General features: G+C 45.8%; 2 protein-coding genes across 2 annotated transcripts; one reads left to right on the top strand and one right to left on the bottom strand.

Annotated features, from left to right (window-relative positions):
• The first annotated feature begins 2726 nt into the window (after positions 1-2726).
• On the top strand, positions 2727-5965 carry NUDT2 (nudix hydrolase 2). Its single transcript, XM_061565302.1, has 2 exons — positions 2727-2905; positions 4805-5965. The coding sequence occupies exons 1-2, from the start codon at positions 2782-2784 to the stop codon at positions 5164-5166; spliced, it is 486 nt and encodes a 161-aa protein (XP_061421286.1). The 5' UTR covers positions 2727-2781; the 3' UTR covers positions 5167-5965.
• A 158-nt stretch (positions 5966-6123) lies between these two features.
• On the bottom strand, positions 6124-13004 carry LOC133350680 (potassium voltage-gated channel subfamily A member 7-like). The gene is made up of 3 exons (XM_061565301.1): positions 12076-13004; positions 9541-10312; positions 6124-7206 (listed from the first exon to the last, which is right to left on the bottom strand). Exons 1-3 carry the CDS (start codon positions 12507-12509, stop codon positions 6766-6768), a joined length of 1647 nt encoding a protein of 548 aa, XP_061421285.1. The 5' UTR covers positions 12510-13004; the 3' UTR covers positions 6124-6765.
• Positions 13005-14733: the final 1729 nt, after the last annotated feature.

Genomic DNA, 14733 nt, shown 5'->3' with positions numbered 1-14733 from the left:
ACCGCTTCCCCCCCCCAACCGCTTCCCCCCCCTCAACCGCTTCCCCCCCCCCCAACCGCTTCCCCCCCCCACCGCTTCCCCCCCCCCAACCGCTTCCCCCCCCCCAACCGCTTCCCCCCCCCCCCAAACCGCTTCCCCCCCCCCCAACCGCTTCCCCCCCCCCCAACCGCTTCCCCCCCCCCTCAACCGCTTCCCCCCCCCAACCGCTTCCCCCCCCTCAACCGCTTCCCCCCCCTCAACCGCTTCCCCCCCCCCCAACCGCTTCCCCCCCCCAACCGCTTCCCCCCCCCCAACCGCTTCCCCCCCCCCTCAACCGCGTCCCCCCCCCAACCGCTTCCCCCCCCCCAACCGCTTCCCCCCCCCCCCAACCGCTTCCCCCCCCCCCCCAACCGCTTCCCCCCCCCCCCAACCGCTTCCCCCCCCCCCAACCGCTTCCCCCCCCCCCAACCGCTTCCCCCCCCCAACCGCTTCCCCCCCCCAACCGCTTCCCCCCCAACCGCTCCCCCCCCCTCAGCCTCTTCCCCCCCCACCCCCAGCAATTAATGCCGTCAATGTCACGAGACTTGAAGCCCCCACCCAGATGGTGGGCAGGAATTCGGGAAATTCCACATTCCTATGGCGAGTTGAGATGTTTTTAAAAAACGCTCGGGTTGTAAATGTTGTGGATTTGCTCTCCAACACACCGGTGTGCTGTAGTAGTAACGAATTGGCATGTTTTGTTTACGTGACAAACATTACTAATTAGGTGTGTCGGGTGGTAGCAGGGTTAACGACACATTTATATTTACGCAATCTAACAAAAAAACTCTGTATTATGGATGATATTGTTCGCGAAAGCCTACGTGTTAAACAAATATTGTTGACCTTTCCCAATGTATACCAAAAAAATGACATTTCTCTGTCAGCTTAGGTCTATGATCAAAACGGTGCAATAGACTGTGGTAATAAAGTTAATCACAATACTGCCATACTGGTCCCAGATCTCGGTACAAATCCATGTCTGTCCACCACCCCCTGATCGAGTTGACTTCCCCACAAATGTTACTCATATACGGGGAACAGCCGAAGTTGGTACCACCTAATGTAGCAAAACTTTAGCAGTACCGATGTATGTATACGGCTAATACGAGTACGGTACATTATATAACCCACTAATTTCAACTGGTTATCACATCTACTTTGACTTGAAACTTTCATGACTGCAGGAATTCATATTCTATGGTTCTTTCAGGAAAATTCACGTAGATAGAAAAGACGTGACTTTACCGAAAGAACCATAGAAGAATATGGTTATCACGTATTTCACTATCACTTGCTATGAAAAAATTAGAACCACCAATGTTATGCCACCACAGGTGGTAGTGGCAAGAATCTGGCCTGTGCTCTTGGACGAGTAAAATGCATTACCCAACTCAAAGACTAAGGGGATTAGCTGCATAAAATAATAGACGTGCATGTCCCCCTGTGTTTGGAATATCAGACGATTACGTTGTCTGATGGACATGACCCCAAGACCTGTGCCAATGTGACCCCTCGACTCAGCCGGGCAGTTAAAACTGTGCGGAATGGCCTTTACGAGTTGATTTAGCAAACTTGACACGTTATTCTTTTGTATACTGTATAAGTAATTATTTATCGTGAGCCCAGGAGATTAATGTGACTACTCTTGTTCCTGTCAAATGTGGCATTTTGCAAACGAGATGTCACATTCTGAAGATATTGTCCACGTGAAATATTTTAATGAATAAAAAATAAACATCGTGACCGAGCGGTTTTTATAGACAGGGATTCGTCTACTTGCGAAAGAGTTTCAGGGGTCTGTTCGTAAGTCGATTTGTTCGTAACTACAACTTTATTTCTGTCGATTCCAAACATATTGAACGGCGTGTACACTAAACACGGGGAATGGCTTGACAAGTTATATAATATCCTGTATATGTCGGTGCCACTGGTTCTTCATGTTATGCAGATGTAGATACAACTGGTTCTTCACGTTCTGTAGATGTATGGTTGTTGTTGTTTGACTTGCATCCCACTGGGATTTTTGCACACAGCGTTGGTGTACGGTGTTTTTTCCTGCAATATTTTGCTGTCTTTTCTTGGATTTTATGTTTGCACTTAGTCACATGTTCACTTTAAGATGTTTTTTGTTCATGTTTTTGTTTTTTGTTTGTTGCGGTTGCACCCGATTCAAGTGCCGAATGGCTCACAGGGCTATACCTAATAAATGAACTTGAACTTGATGTAGATGTCGCTGGTTCTTCATGTTATGCAGATGTAGATGCCACTGGTTCTTCACGTTCTGTAGATGTAGATGCCACCACCGACATCTATTGCGCGGCGGTTTAACTTACGACTCTCGGTCCGAACAGGCAAATGTACATACGGCAGGTTTGTTCGTATTTCTGAAAGTTCGTAGGTCGAATGATCGTAAGTAGAGAAGTTCCTGTATTTTATATTTGACCACATCCTCCAATACCACTACGTGCACTTGTCGTTTTGCTGCACTGCTATTGCTGCTATATATATATTAATACGCCTAAAACATGTTTTACCTACTACAAATATGTCTGTAGTAAAAGTTAATTGGCTTCAACTCCTGAATAATTGTAATGTCAGCGGAACTTATGGACTCTCCCTGACTCAAGATGGCGCCGGCGGCTTCCTCTCGCGGTGACGCAACTTCCTGTTATCTAAGGGCGGGGGGCGCACGGGCGCCATGTTTGTAAGGGAGAGTGCGGCGAACAGCTGCAGCAAGTAGTGAAGGTGGCGAGCTCCGAAATGAGTCCCCGCGCCTGTGGCTTCATCGTCTTCAGGAGACTGCGGCAGCAGCAGCAGCGAGCGGCGGTCGAGTTCCTCCTGCTGCAGACATCGTACGGAGGAAACCACTGGACCCCGCCTAAAGGTGTGACCCACGGGGGCTGCCTGTGCGGTGGTCACCTTCACCACCGCAGTCCAAACCCGGACGTGTTTCTCAGCCTTGGTCTGTCAGAACTCTTGCAGTCTCCTCGAATCAAGCTCGACACGGTGCCACCAATACCTCGGTCCAAATCAAATTCTGACACCCGATATTGTGGGCAACCTTAGGATCTAAAAACAAGGAAGCCAGCGCGACTCCAGCACAGGGCACCCAGACAGAGCCGGGCAGTCCTCGGGTTACGAAGCTAATTCGTTCTTGAGACCCGTTCGTAAGTCGAACTGTTCGTAAGTCGGAACACTATACTATAAAATTTAGATTTAAAGCTTTCTTGACCGTATGGATTCATCTTCTTGGTTCTTAAAGTCACGTAGAAGGGAAATAATAAAATTTAAACGTAATATTATTTTATTATGTTTTATTTAAAATAATTAAATGAAACATAACAAATATTTTTTATTTTTATTATTGTATTATTTCCCTTCTACGTGACTTTACCAAAAGAACCAAGAAGATGAATCCCTGCAGTCACGAAAGCTTTAAATCGAAATTTTACAGTATAGTGTTATTTTAAATAAAACAATACAATTCTATTATTTTTTATTATTTCCCTTCTACGTGACTTTACCGAAAGAACCAAGAAGACTATACTGTAATGCACGTTTTAATTGTTCATACGGTCAGTGCTATGAAATGTGTTACGGTTCAACAAAAAGGGAAGCATAGTTAAAACTCATTGGGAAGAAATATTGTTTCATTTGCATGTAACACAAACAAAAACACTGTATAGGAAATAAAACAAAGTAACAAATAAAAAACGGATGCTAGCTTGTAGTCACAATTGCATGAGCAAGAATCGAATTCGGGTCGTCGCTTTCGTAACGCAGCGCACTAACCGCTACACTACCGCTGCCAACACACTCATACTTTAACACACACACATGTCCTTGCACGTACACATGCAAACACTTCCAGCGCGAGGCCAACTCATTACATTACGTGGAGGATTCTCCTCTGAACAAAATAGTTCCGCGGTTCTGTTTGCAATTGCCAGTTCACGTTTTAATTCGAGGTAAATTTCGATTTAAAGCTTTCGTGACTGCAGGGATTCATCTTCTTGGTTCTTTCGGTAAAGTCACGTAGAAGGGAAGTAATAAAATAATAAAAATAAAACATAATAAAATAATTCTCACGACGTTTCGGCCACAACGCAAGCAGCCGTCCTCAGGTGAAGAAGTAAATGTTTTTAATTTCATGTAAGCTGGTTCGTAAGTACGGATGTGCGTAAGTCGGGCGTTCATAACCCGAGGACTGCCTGTACAGAGGACCCAGATAAAGGGGTCTCTGTAGGAGGGGGGCTGATGAGTTGTGAGGAGGTAAAGACAAATTACCAGTGATGGGAAGTTAAGATTGCACGTCTAGATTGTTCACGTCTGGACACAACTCACGTGCATGTTCGTGTGCTTGCAAGTTATCTTGAGAACTCACAGGGCAGTTGTAGGAGTATTATGGATGCTGTGTTGTGTTCTCCCTGGCCCATTATAGCAAGGCCTTGCCCTCTTTAAGTGATGCCTTGCCCTGAAAATTGACACCTGGCCCTTTTCCTTTGACTCATGTCCCTTTTTTTGAGCAGCCATTCAGTGGTTGTTGCCCATCCAAGTGTACTTTGCGAACTTGGAAACGTATACTGCTAGTGCCCTGACATAAAAGCTCATAACACCTTAGATATGTGGAATGTGAGCAGACGAGAATCACAACGTGGCGTTCTGAGACAAGTTGACGGCACAGGGATATATGAAGACAAAATTGAGAGCTCGTCAGGCATCGTACACGAAAAGCCACTGTATTGTAACGTAATGGTTTGTGTTGTTGTTGTTTGGCCCACAGGACATGTGGACCCGGGCGAGAACGACCTACAGACGGCCCTCCGGGAAACTCACGAGGAGGCTGGACTGGGATCTGAACACCTGTTGCTCATCCCCGGGTTCCAGCACGTGATGCAGTACAACGTGCCCAAGCGCAACGGCGGTGGCGTCAACCTGAAGACGGTGGTGTACTTGCTGGCCGAGCTGAAGGGTGGCACCGAGGGCCAGGCCGTGACGCTGTCACACGAACACGTGGCGTACCGGTGGTGCGATGTGGACGAGGCATGCTGCTTGGCCAAGTTCCAGGAAATGCAAGAGGCCCTTAGGAGTGCGCACACGACCATCGTCAAAGAAGACGAGGCTGGGACTCTCAAACAAGAATGAATGGCAAACTTGACCAGGAGTGATTCAGTGCTCAGATGCATTTGCACACATGAAACATTAAACCGTGGTAAATAAATGAGGAAAATTTTTTCTTGACTTAAAGCTTTCGTGACTGCAGGAATTCATACTCTTTGGGTCTTTCGGTAAAGTCACGTAAATAGAAGAAAAAAAATCACGACGTTTCGATCACAACGCAAGCAATTGTCCTCAGGTGAAAAAAATATTTTAAATATTTTTTCACCTATTTTTCACCTGAGGACGATTGCTTGTGTTGCGATCGAAACGTCGTGATTTTTTTTTCTCTCCGTTAATTTACTGAAAAAGTATAAAGGCAAGCTGTTTTAAAGTTTTAAAATGGGCGTAGCCCAAGCGTTCTGGTATCAGAACGAAGTGATATCAGAACGAAGTGATACCAGGACGCTTGGGCTACGCCCATTTTAAACCTTTAAAAGAGCTTGCCTTTAGTGGCTCCCCCCCCCCCTTTTTCCACCTGATGATGATAGCTTGTGTTGCAATCGAAACGTCATAGTTTTTGTTTATTTTATTATTTTTTTTAACTTATCTACGTTGCTTTACCGAAAGACCTAAATAATATGAAAATGTATTCCTTTGTTTTGAGTTGTAAATTTGTAATTGGTTAACTGTTTTAAAGCATTATCCGGGAAACTCAATGTGGGGTTTCCAATATGGCAACACCAGGGCTCCTTATGAAATCTGTCATGCTATTACATAACCAAATTTGAACTGTGTTTGACAATGAGTGGCAATGTGTGAATGTAATAAACAGTTTCAGTTGTCAGTGGTTTCAAAGAGGAAAGTTACATGGTTCAAAGAAACTTAACATTTTTAAAAACTATACATTGAATTACACGCAAACTTTCACTCATTGCTTTGAATTTGTATATATTTGCAGCAAGAGTTTATTGGTTTACCTCTAAGAATTTGAATGTCTAAACGTGTGTGAGAGGAGAAACACGACATCTAAAACTGCAGGTGTACATGTAAAAAATTTCTAGTTTGGTTGTGTGCTCGTATCAAGTTTTTATTTTTAAATAAAGCAAAGAGGCCCCAATGGGACCCAAAGTAATGCTGAGATAATTTGTGAAGATGCAATTGCAAATTACGTTGCACTTAACATTGTTACACACCTAATGACTTATGGTTGTTTTAGACATCCATGAAAACGGTTAATATGCTAGCCACTATCTCTACATGGAAGTGCACTTCTCTATGATGATGAGCACTCGTACATTCACGGTCAATAATCCCCACTATCCAGCATCAATACTTAGGCCTGCCATTAAATAAAAACGTGTTGACTATCACACTTGTCAAAGTCAATACACGTTTCAAATGGCAATGATATAAGGAAGCGGTAAAATACAAAACAATTGGGATTTGTTATAAATGTGTCATTTTTATGGTGTAAGAGGACAGGAGGAGAAGAATTAGAGGGCATTGGTCACACCTTATATTTCAATTTAAAACTAATATCAATGAAGCTGACGAGTTTTACGTATCTACTCCTGGTTGTATGTCAGCATTGTACACCGTACACTAAAAACAAATGCAGTGTTGGTGTTGCCAAGTGTTGCAGCTTCAAAAATCTGTCTCTACGTGATTCTCGTACACCCCGTATTCACTGTCTCCATCTTCATCTGATGTGTCCATGTGATTGTCATCCAACTCCAGCAAAAATGACTCCTTGGCTTCAGGCCTATCGCGCTCTCGCTGGTAGAAGAAGTTGAAGTTGGACACAATAACAGGAACGGGCAGTGCCACCGTGAGCACGCCCGCGATGGCACACAGAGAGCCAACAATCTTTCCTCCCAGTGTGATGGGCCGCATGTCACCGTAGCCCACCGTGGTCATCGTCACAACGGCCCACCAGAAGGCATCTGGGATGCTCGTGAAGTGCGAATCGGGGTCATCGGCCTCCACAAAGTAGGCGGCACTGGAGAAGAGGATGACTCCAATGAAGAGGAAAAAGATGAGGAGTCCCAGCTCCCGCATGCTGGCCTTCAGTGTTTGACCCAGGATCTGTGCAAGGCATTAAAAGCGCATCTTAAACTTTTTACATTTTCACTGGCACAGAATTGAATTGAGAAATTCAATTGAGAAATTCAATTGAGAAATTCAATTCTACATTTAACCTAAGCAAACACGTCCATGTACATTTGTGTTCATTAGCCGGTGCTCCAAAGGTAAGTTTACCACTGCCTTCAATGTGGCTGTATGAACACCATACACAGTCACATTTTGAGGGACTGTTTTCTTTCTGTGAGGTTGTTTGAGATGCTGGTACGTTTAGATGCTACCTACGTTTACATTGTCGATGTGCGTATGTGTGTAAATGTGGTGAGTGGTAGTTCAGTGAATCAGACACTGTGCTACCAGTGAAGCGAGCTCTGTTCCCAGACATGTACATCGGTGGAACCGGGTATTTGAACCTGTTCCTGGCATCCTCTAGGTTAACTAAACCGTACATTATTACCAGATGCGGCGTCAGCACTAAGGAGCCGAAGGTGGCCAGGTGTGGTGCTGACCACACACTACCTTGTGTGCTCAATAGGTTACTTAGCGCCCACAACAATAGCTGAACTATCGCCCACAACTGGTTGGAGACGTAATAATAAGTGTTTACAACAAACCATTTTATATACGGTATACACAATGTATATATCCTGTACTTTGAACATCTTTCGCATCGTACGTATCCAACCGTGCAGTTCTATAGAAATGAGTTTTCAATCTAGTCTTAAAAGCGCATAGCTCCTGTGGCTTCCTTATACTGTATCCGAAAGCAGAGCGTTCCAGACGGCTGCAGAAGCGCATCTGAAAGCGCGCGATGCGGTGACCGTCTTTGTTCGATGGCTCGCCAAAAGCCACGTAGTTGAATATGAAATACAACTACGTATCGTATTTAATTGTTGGTGCCTGTTCCACCGGAAAAGGCAAGGGAAATAGGCACCGAGGGTACGGGGCAGGATGGGGTCACGGATGTGGAAAATGGGAGGCTAAGTGGAGGACGTTGGGGGGGAGATGAGATTTGTTGAGCACAGACCAATTGGCCTATAACGTCAAAAGACCAACAACAAACAGCACTCTCAAAGTTGTACAGATGAAAGCTAACACGTTTCTGGAATTGAGAAAGGTTATGCGAGCTTGTGAAAAGAGAATCCCAAATTGGAGCGGTGGCTATGGGAGATGCGTTTGTGACCTGCAGTGTGGTGAGAGTGTGTGGGTGATTCGGTGAGTGATTTGCTGTGACCTGCAGTGTGGTGAGATTGTGTGAGTGATTCGGTGAGTGAGTTGTTGTGACCTGCAGTGTGGTGAGAGTGTGTGGGTGATTCAGTGAGTGATTTGCTGTGACCTGCAGTGTGGTGAGAGTGTGTGGGTGATTCGGTGAGTGATTTGCTGTGACCTGCAGTGTGGTGAGAGTGTGTGGGTGATTCGGTGAGTGATTTGCTGTGACCTGCAGTGTGGTGAGAGTGTGTGGGTGATTCGGTGAGTGATTTGCTGTGACCTGCAGTGTGGTGAGAGTGTGTGGGTGATTCGGTGAGTGATTTGCTGTGACCTGCAGTGTGGTGAGAGTGTGTGGGTGATTCGGTGAGTGATTTGCTGTGACCTGCAGTGTGGTGAGAGTGTGTGGGTGATTCGGTGAGTGATTTGCTGTGACCTGCAGTGTGGTGAGTGTGTGGGTGATTCGGTGAGTGATTTGCTGTGACCTGCAGTGTGGTGAGAGTGTGTGGGTGATTCGGTGAGTGATGTGTTGTGACCTGCAGTGTGGTGAGCGTGTGTGGGTGATTCGGTGAGTGATGTGTTGTGACCTGCAGTGTGGTGAGAGTGTGTGGGTGATTCGGTGAGTGGTTTGTTGTGACCTGCAGTGTGCTGAGAGTGTGTGGGTGATGAGGTGAGTGAGTTGCTGTGACCTGCGGTGTCGGTGATTGAACAGTGTGGATGAGACGAAACATTAAGTCGAGTAGAGACAAAGCCCTCAACATGGGGGGAGGAGGATGATGAGAATTCAACGAGCAAAGTTCACGGGAACGGTAACCGTGGCAGTAGCGACAGAGATACGGGACTCTGAAAACAATGTTAAGGGCATTCATTCCAATTTCACACGTAGGCTTTCGAGACCAATATCCATAATACAGGTTTTTGTGGGTTAGATCGCGTAAATATATAAATGCGTCGTTAAACTCGCCACCACCCGACACGGCCAATTCGTAAGGTTTGTCACATCAGCAAATCTTTCAATTAGTCACTACTTCAGCACACCGGTGTGTTGAAGAGTTAACCCACAGCATTGGCTGTGTCGGGTGGTGGCATTCATTCCATGGAGCAGAGTGGTCGCTCTTAAGCGCCGCGTACCTGGAGGCCCTTGGAGTGGCGTGACAGCTTGAATATGCGGAAGACGCGCACCAGGCGCACCACGCGAATGATGGCAAGGGACATGGTCTGCCCCCCACTGCCACTGCTCCCGGCCCCGGCCGCCACTGTGCCACCACGACCGCTGTTCCCGGTTACGCTGGGAACGCCACCGGCTGGAACGATCTCGCTGATGCTGTCCCCCGTGCCTGGGCTCGCGGTCGCCAAGGACGTGGCCACTGAGCTGTACGCGTGTGTGGTGGTCGCCGTCTCCGAGACGTACTCTGGCACCATGGACCCCGTCAAGTCGGTGATGAGGGTGATGAAGTACGGCAGGATAGCGATGAGGTCGATGACGTTCATGAGGTCACGGATGAACGTGGGTTTGCACGGGCAGGCAATGAGCCTGACGATGAACTCGAACGAGAACCACACCATGCACGTGGTCTCCACCAGGAAGAATGGGTCTATGACATTTTTCGTGTCGGTGGTGTTGCCGGCAAGCCCTTGCTTGAAATGGGTTTCTTCCTCGCGGAATTCGGGCAACGTCTCCAAGCAGAAGATGACGATCGAGACGACGATCACGAACACGGAGACGATGGCGATGACCCGCGCGGCATTGGAGCTCTCGGGCGACTCGAAGAGAAGCCACAGGTGGCTGTGGAAACCGCGTGTGTGGACCGGCATGGCGTTTGGGTTCACCAGGTCCTCTGTGGGATCCATGCCTTCTTCTTCACGCAGCTGTGACAACACCTTGTCTCCCAGGTCAAAGTACCTGCAACGATTGTTCCCATGCACACACACGTACATCGAGGCAGGGGTCACATTTGAATGGGTATTACCATTTAGCGACATTAAGTTGAAAAAACGTCTTAACATCTGAAATGTAATTAGCATTTTATTCGCTGTATTTTAGGACCAGTATATGGGCCCTTGTCCATAAGCATCTGGCAGTTTACCAACATTGGTTAAAGTAAGCCTGACTGCTGATGAGACACTGATTGTCAAAACCAGTCCACAGCTTGCATTGTGTTAACCCAATGCTGATTAAATGTTCACTCCCAGAAGGCGGTGTGGCTGATTGGATGTATGATTGATTCATTTGGAAAGAATGAGCAGGAAGAGCGAGTGGTGGAATTGTAAATGTTGTGGATTTGCTCTCCAACAAACCGGTGTGCTGTACTAGTAACGAATTGGCATGTTCTGTTTACGTGACAAACATTACTAATTGGCTGTGTCGGGTGGTGGCGGGTTTAACGACACATTTATATTCACGCTATCTAACCCCCAACAAAAACTCCATTATGAGTGGTGGAATGTTCTAGCTCAAAGGAAGAGGTTAGCGGCTTGGTGAAGATCTGGGAGGAGGAGACCTGTAAATGCCCGACGAGCTGTGTTGTGGAGAGGGAGAACTGGAAGAGTGTGGAGATGTGATGCCTGTTTAGTCGGCGACAAGACTGAGAAGATGGATTTGGACACACTTTTTTATTTTACCAGGTAGGGCCCACTGAGCTATATAGGTATTTTTCAGAAGCGTCCTGGCCATAAATGATAGATCAACAAAGTGGCTTATCATGTGGAAATTTATAGCAGCCAAACACTCTTCACGCGTGTTTCTAAATGTGTAGGGGAAAACCGGAGCACCCGTAGAAAATCCACGCGACCACGGGAAGAACAAGCAAACTCCAAATATACAGACGTCAGGACCTCCTGTATACCACGCGAGGTAGTTAACATCTCGCCTCCATGGCGCCCTTAGAAAGAGTTGTGTAATGTCAAAAGGTATGTACAACATTGTTCGTGTCAATAATGTACAGCTCTCTGTTGCTGTGCACGATTTTTAAAAAGTGTGTTGTGGCTTAAAACGTTACAATGGTTTAACTAATCTCATTCAACTCCATGGACAATTAATGCGAGGTCATGAAGTCATGCAAATCCCATAGCTTGCTTGGAGTCTCTATAGAACATTTGGCAAGGGTCACCATTGGCTCTGGCCTGCCAATGAAGATGGACACCAAATTACGGTTGTTTGTGCATGAAGACACCTTGATTTGTGACTAAGAATATTATATATTAATGTCCTAACGTTTGATTACAGAACCCAAATGCTGGCAAGAATTCTGTCTTGGGAATATCACAAACCGATTCAAATTGTGTCAACTACACGTGTTACAGGTTCCATCATTCGTGGGGCATTTAAAACGTCTGCAATGCCTTGGCGACGCGGATAGGTTGGTGCGCGCTGGTCGAAACTTTCAACTATTTTCTTTCCCTGGCTCTAGCCTGTCTATCTCTAGTAGTGTCTGCTCCATCTCTGAAATCCTCCTTGATGTCGAGCCATGTTTTCTTGGACATCCTCTGGGCCTTGTATTTTAAACAATATACATATTTCGCGCAACATTAAACGGGATTGTTTGGATTGCTTCGTAGAGTAATTATCCATTGAATGTCGCATTTATCACGAGTGGGAAGTCGCGCTTAGTGCGACCACGTCGGGATGTGCTCAAATGTGAAATCTTTTCCATCGCGTCCTCTCACCTGATTTCATCCCAGAAGATGTCGATGGGCACCATCGTGGGACGCTGGAGTCTGCCGCTCGACTGGTAGAAATGCAGGATGGCAGCGAAGCTGTCGCGGTGTCGCTCGAAGAAGTACTCGTTTTGCTGCGCGTCGTAGTGGCGCGCAAGACGGTGCTCATTCCCGAGGAGCGTGGCCGGGAACCGGGCCAGCGTGGCCCTTCGCGTCTCGAAGCGCGCGCCCGACACATTGATGCACACGCGGTCACCCATCCGCGCCTCCGTGCCGCTGCCGCCACTGCTGATGCCGCTGTCCAACGCCAACGTCTCAAAGCAGCTCTGCTTGAGAGCCACGTCGCACTTGAGTCCCGCTGTCATCCACGCGCCGTCGTCCTCGGTGCGCACGAGGCTCAAGCGACCTCGTGCTGCGCTGGCCACCGGCGAGCCGTGTTCCATGTCACAATGCCTCCCGCCCCCCCCCCCTCTCTCTATCAATTGCCTGGGCGCACGTAATCTCCGGCCACGTCAGTCATCTCTTATTATGCGTGGCGCTGCACGCCATCACCTGCTTGCCTGTGTGTTTTTTTGTCGACAAAAGCCTCGTGCTCGGTTTGAGCTTTCCAGCAGGGTTGTGGCCCCTTTCAGCTGTTGTGTACTTGTCTAAAAAAATATATGTATCTTTGATAAGTCTGTCTTAACTTCTCAAACTTAATCCATTCTAAAATAGGTGAGATTTTATACAAATGCAACGAATGAAAAAGTTGCTTTTTATTCCAGATTGCCAGTTCTGTATAGCGTCTGGTGACAACTCAGTAGATTTTTTAAAAATAAAATTCCGTCTTGTCACAGTTTGGTATTTTTGATCAAAATAAATTTCAACTTACGCTTGTTATTTCCATAATTATTTGCGAACAATGAATGCGCGTTTTGTTGCTTACTAATCGGCTGCCTTCAAACCGGCCACTGATATTCGAGAGCGAGCAGACCTCGAGATAAAGCTGATACCGGTGACGTCACGTGCGTGTGCGCGCATCACTTTTTGCTGATACGAGAGTGGTATACCATTGCAGCGCTTGCATAATTCATTCGGACGCTAAATTTTTCAGCTGCCGTATATGGACACGTTCCGTAATTGCTCGGCATTGTCAGGCGTTTCTTTTTTTATTGCAACTGGTGTTGGAAATTCATTGATACAACTTTACAAAGGATTTCACATTTAAGCCATGTCCGTCCGTACGTGTCGAAGCGCACTTGGAATGGCACAAGCGCTGAGATGACGTCACCGCCACTTATTATTAATAAAGACAACATTTGTTTTCACACCATTGGAACCTCATTTGCCAGTAAAAAATATGATAATTGGTGTTTTACCCTTCTATCTGGCAACAAGACTGACGTAAAAAAGGTGTCAGTCTTGTTGCCAGATAGAAGGGTAAAAAACCAATTATTATAACATTTGTTTTAATATGGTCTCCCCAGCCTGTATGTGGCAATTGTGAAAACTCTCCTATAGTGTTTCCCCTGGTTTTAACAATGCAAAGTGGTTATTGAATATGTGTTTCTGAAAATGGAATTGTAGTATTTTTTATTTATGTACCACGGTAGCGAGATGTTAATTATCTTGCTTGGTATGCAGGGAGTGGGTTCGAGCCCGACCCTGATGTCTGTATATTTGGAGTTTGCATGTTCTTTCTGTGGTCGCATGGATTTTTCTCTGGGTCCTCCAGTTTTTCCCTGAGCATTTAAACACATTGCTGCTATAAATGGCCACATGATAAGCTATCATTTCTGGCTTGGTAAATAAAAATATAGTTTAGTTTATAGACACTCCATAGGAGTCCAGTTTACAATAGAAGTCCATATATAGAAGTCCAGTTTACCATGAAAGTCCAGTTCATTATGGGAGAACAGTTTACCATGAGATTCCAGTTTACTATGGGAGTCCAGTTTACCATGGGCAGGGCTCGGCAACATGTGGCTCGTGAGCCGCATGTGGCTTTTTAATGATTGCTTCATGACGTTACTTATGAAGGACCGTCTCGTAATCGCGTGAAATTGCCGCTCTTGAAATAATGATTTTTTTTTTTTACCGAATTCGAACAAAACGGCTCTTCTTGCTATTTTGGTTGCCGACCCCTGTCCTAGAGAAATCCTCCCAATACAAATTCTCAAAATTGTCCAATGTAAACCACCACATGTAGTGGTTTGGGACTCGTAATGACGAGTGCCTTTTTAAACCTACAACTCACAAATCAACACTTGTCTAGCTTTTCATAATGGGCATCGCCACTCAATTATACACTGGTGACTATCATTATCCACATATTTCTAATTGCCACAAAGACCCTACATTGATTTATGTGACGAGGTGACCGGTCCTAGACTTAAAAACCACTGCTGAGAAAAGTAGAAATACAGATGCTGTATTATATTAATTATTGCAAGATGATAGTTTAAATCAATTTTGATATATTACTAATATAATTTACAGCACGTTATCAATCAACTATTGGATTAACTAGTCCACTTTACATTTGTTATGGCTTTTAGGATCCCTTTGGCCAAAATAAAACAACAAAAAACCCCATAGTTAATTGGTTTCCAATTGCACATAGAAATGGTTATAAGATCATTGGTTTTAAGCTCTTAATAAAAATGTTCATCGTGCGTTTAGATGTAT

This window comes from Lethenteron reissneri, chromosome 34 (assembly GCF_015708825.2).
Source record: "Lethenteron reissneri isolate LAM-NWPU_2019-01 chromosome 34, ASM1570882v1, whole genome shotgun sequence".
Taxonomy (NCBI): domain Eukaryota; kingdom Metazoa; phylum Chordata; class Hyperoartia; order Petromyzontiformes; family Petromyzontidae; genus Lethenteron; species Lethenteron reissneri.
The sequence above is the reverse complement of the archived record's forward strand: the minus strand, read 5'-3'. Positions and strand labels throughout refer to the sequence as shown.

Excerpts from the sequence above, each read along its gene's own strand:
- LOC133350680 (XM_061565301.1), bottom strand. The coding sequence starts at position 12,509 with ATGGAACACGGCTCGCCGGTGGCCAGCGCAGCACGAGGTCGCTTGAGC. Across the intron at positions 10,313-12,075 it reads ATCTTCTGGGATGAAATCAG|GTACTTTGACCTGGGAGACA; the intron begins GTGAGAGGACGC and ends CAATCGTTGCAG. Across the intron at positions 7,207-9,540 it reads GCCACTCCAAGGGCCTCCAG|ATCCTGGGTCAAACACTGAA; the intron begins GTACGCGGCGCT and ends TGCCTTGCACAG.
- NUDT2 (XM_061565302.1), top strand. The coding sequence starts at position 2,782 with ATGAGTCCCCGCGCCTGTGGCTTCATCGTCTTCAGGAGACTGCGGCAG. Across the intron at positions 2,906-4,804 it reads CCACTGGACCCCGCCTAAAG|GACATGTGGACCCGGGCGAG; the intron begins GTGTGACCCACG and ends TTTGGCCCACAG.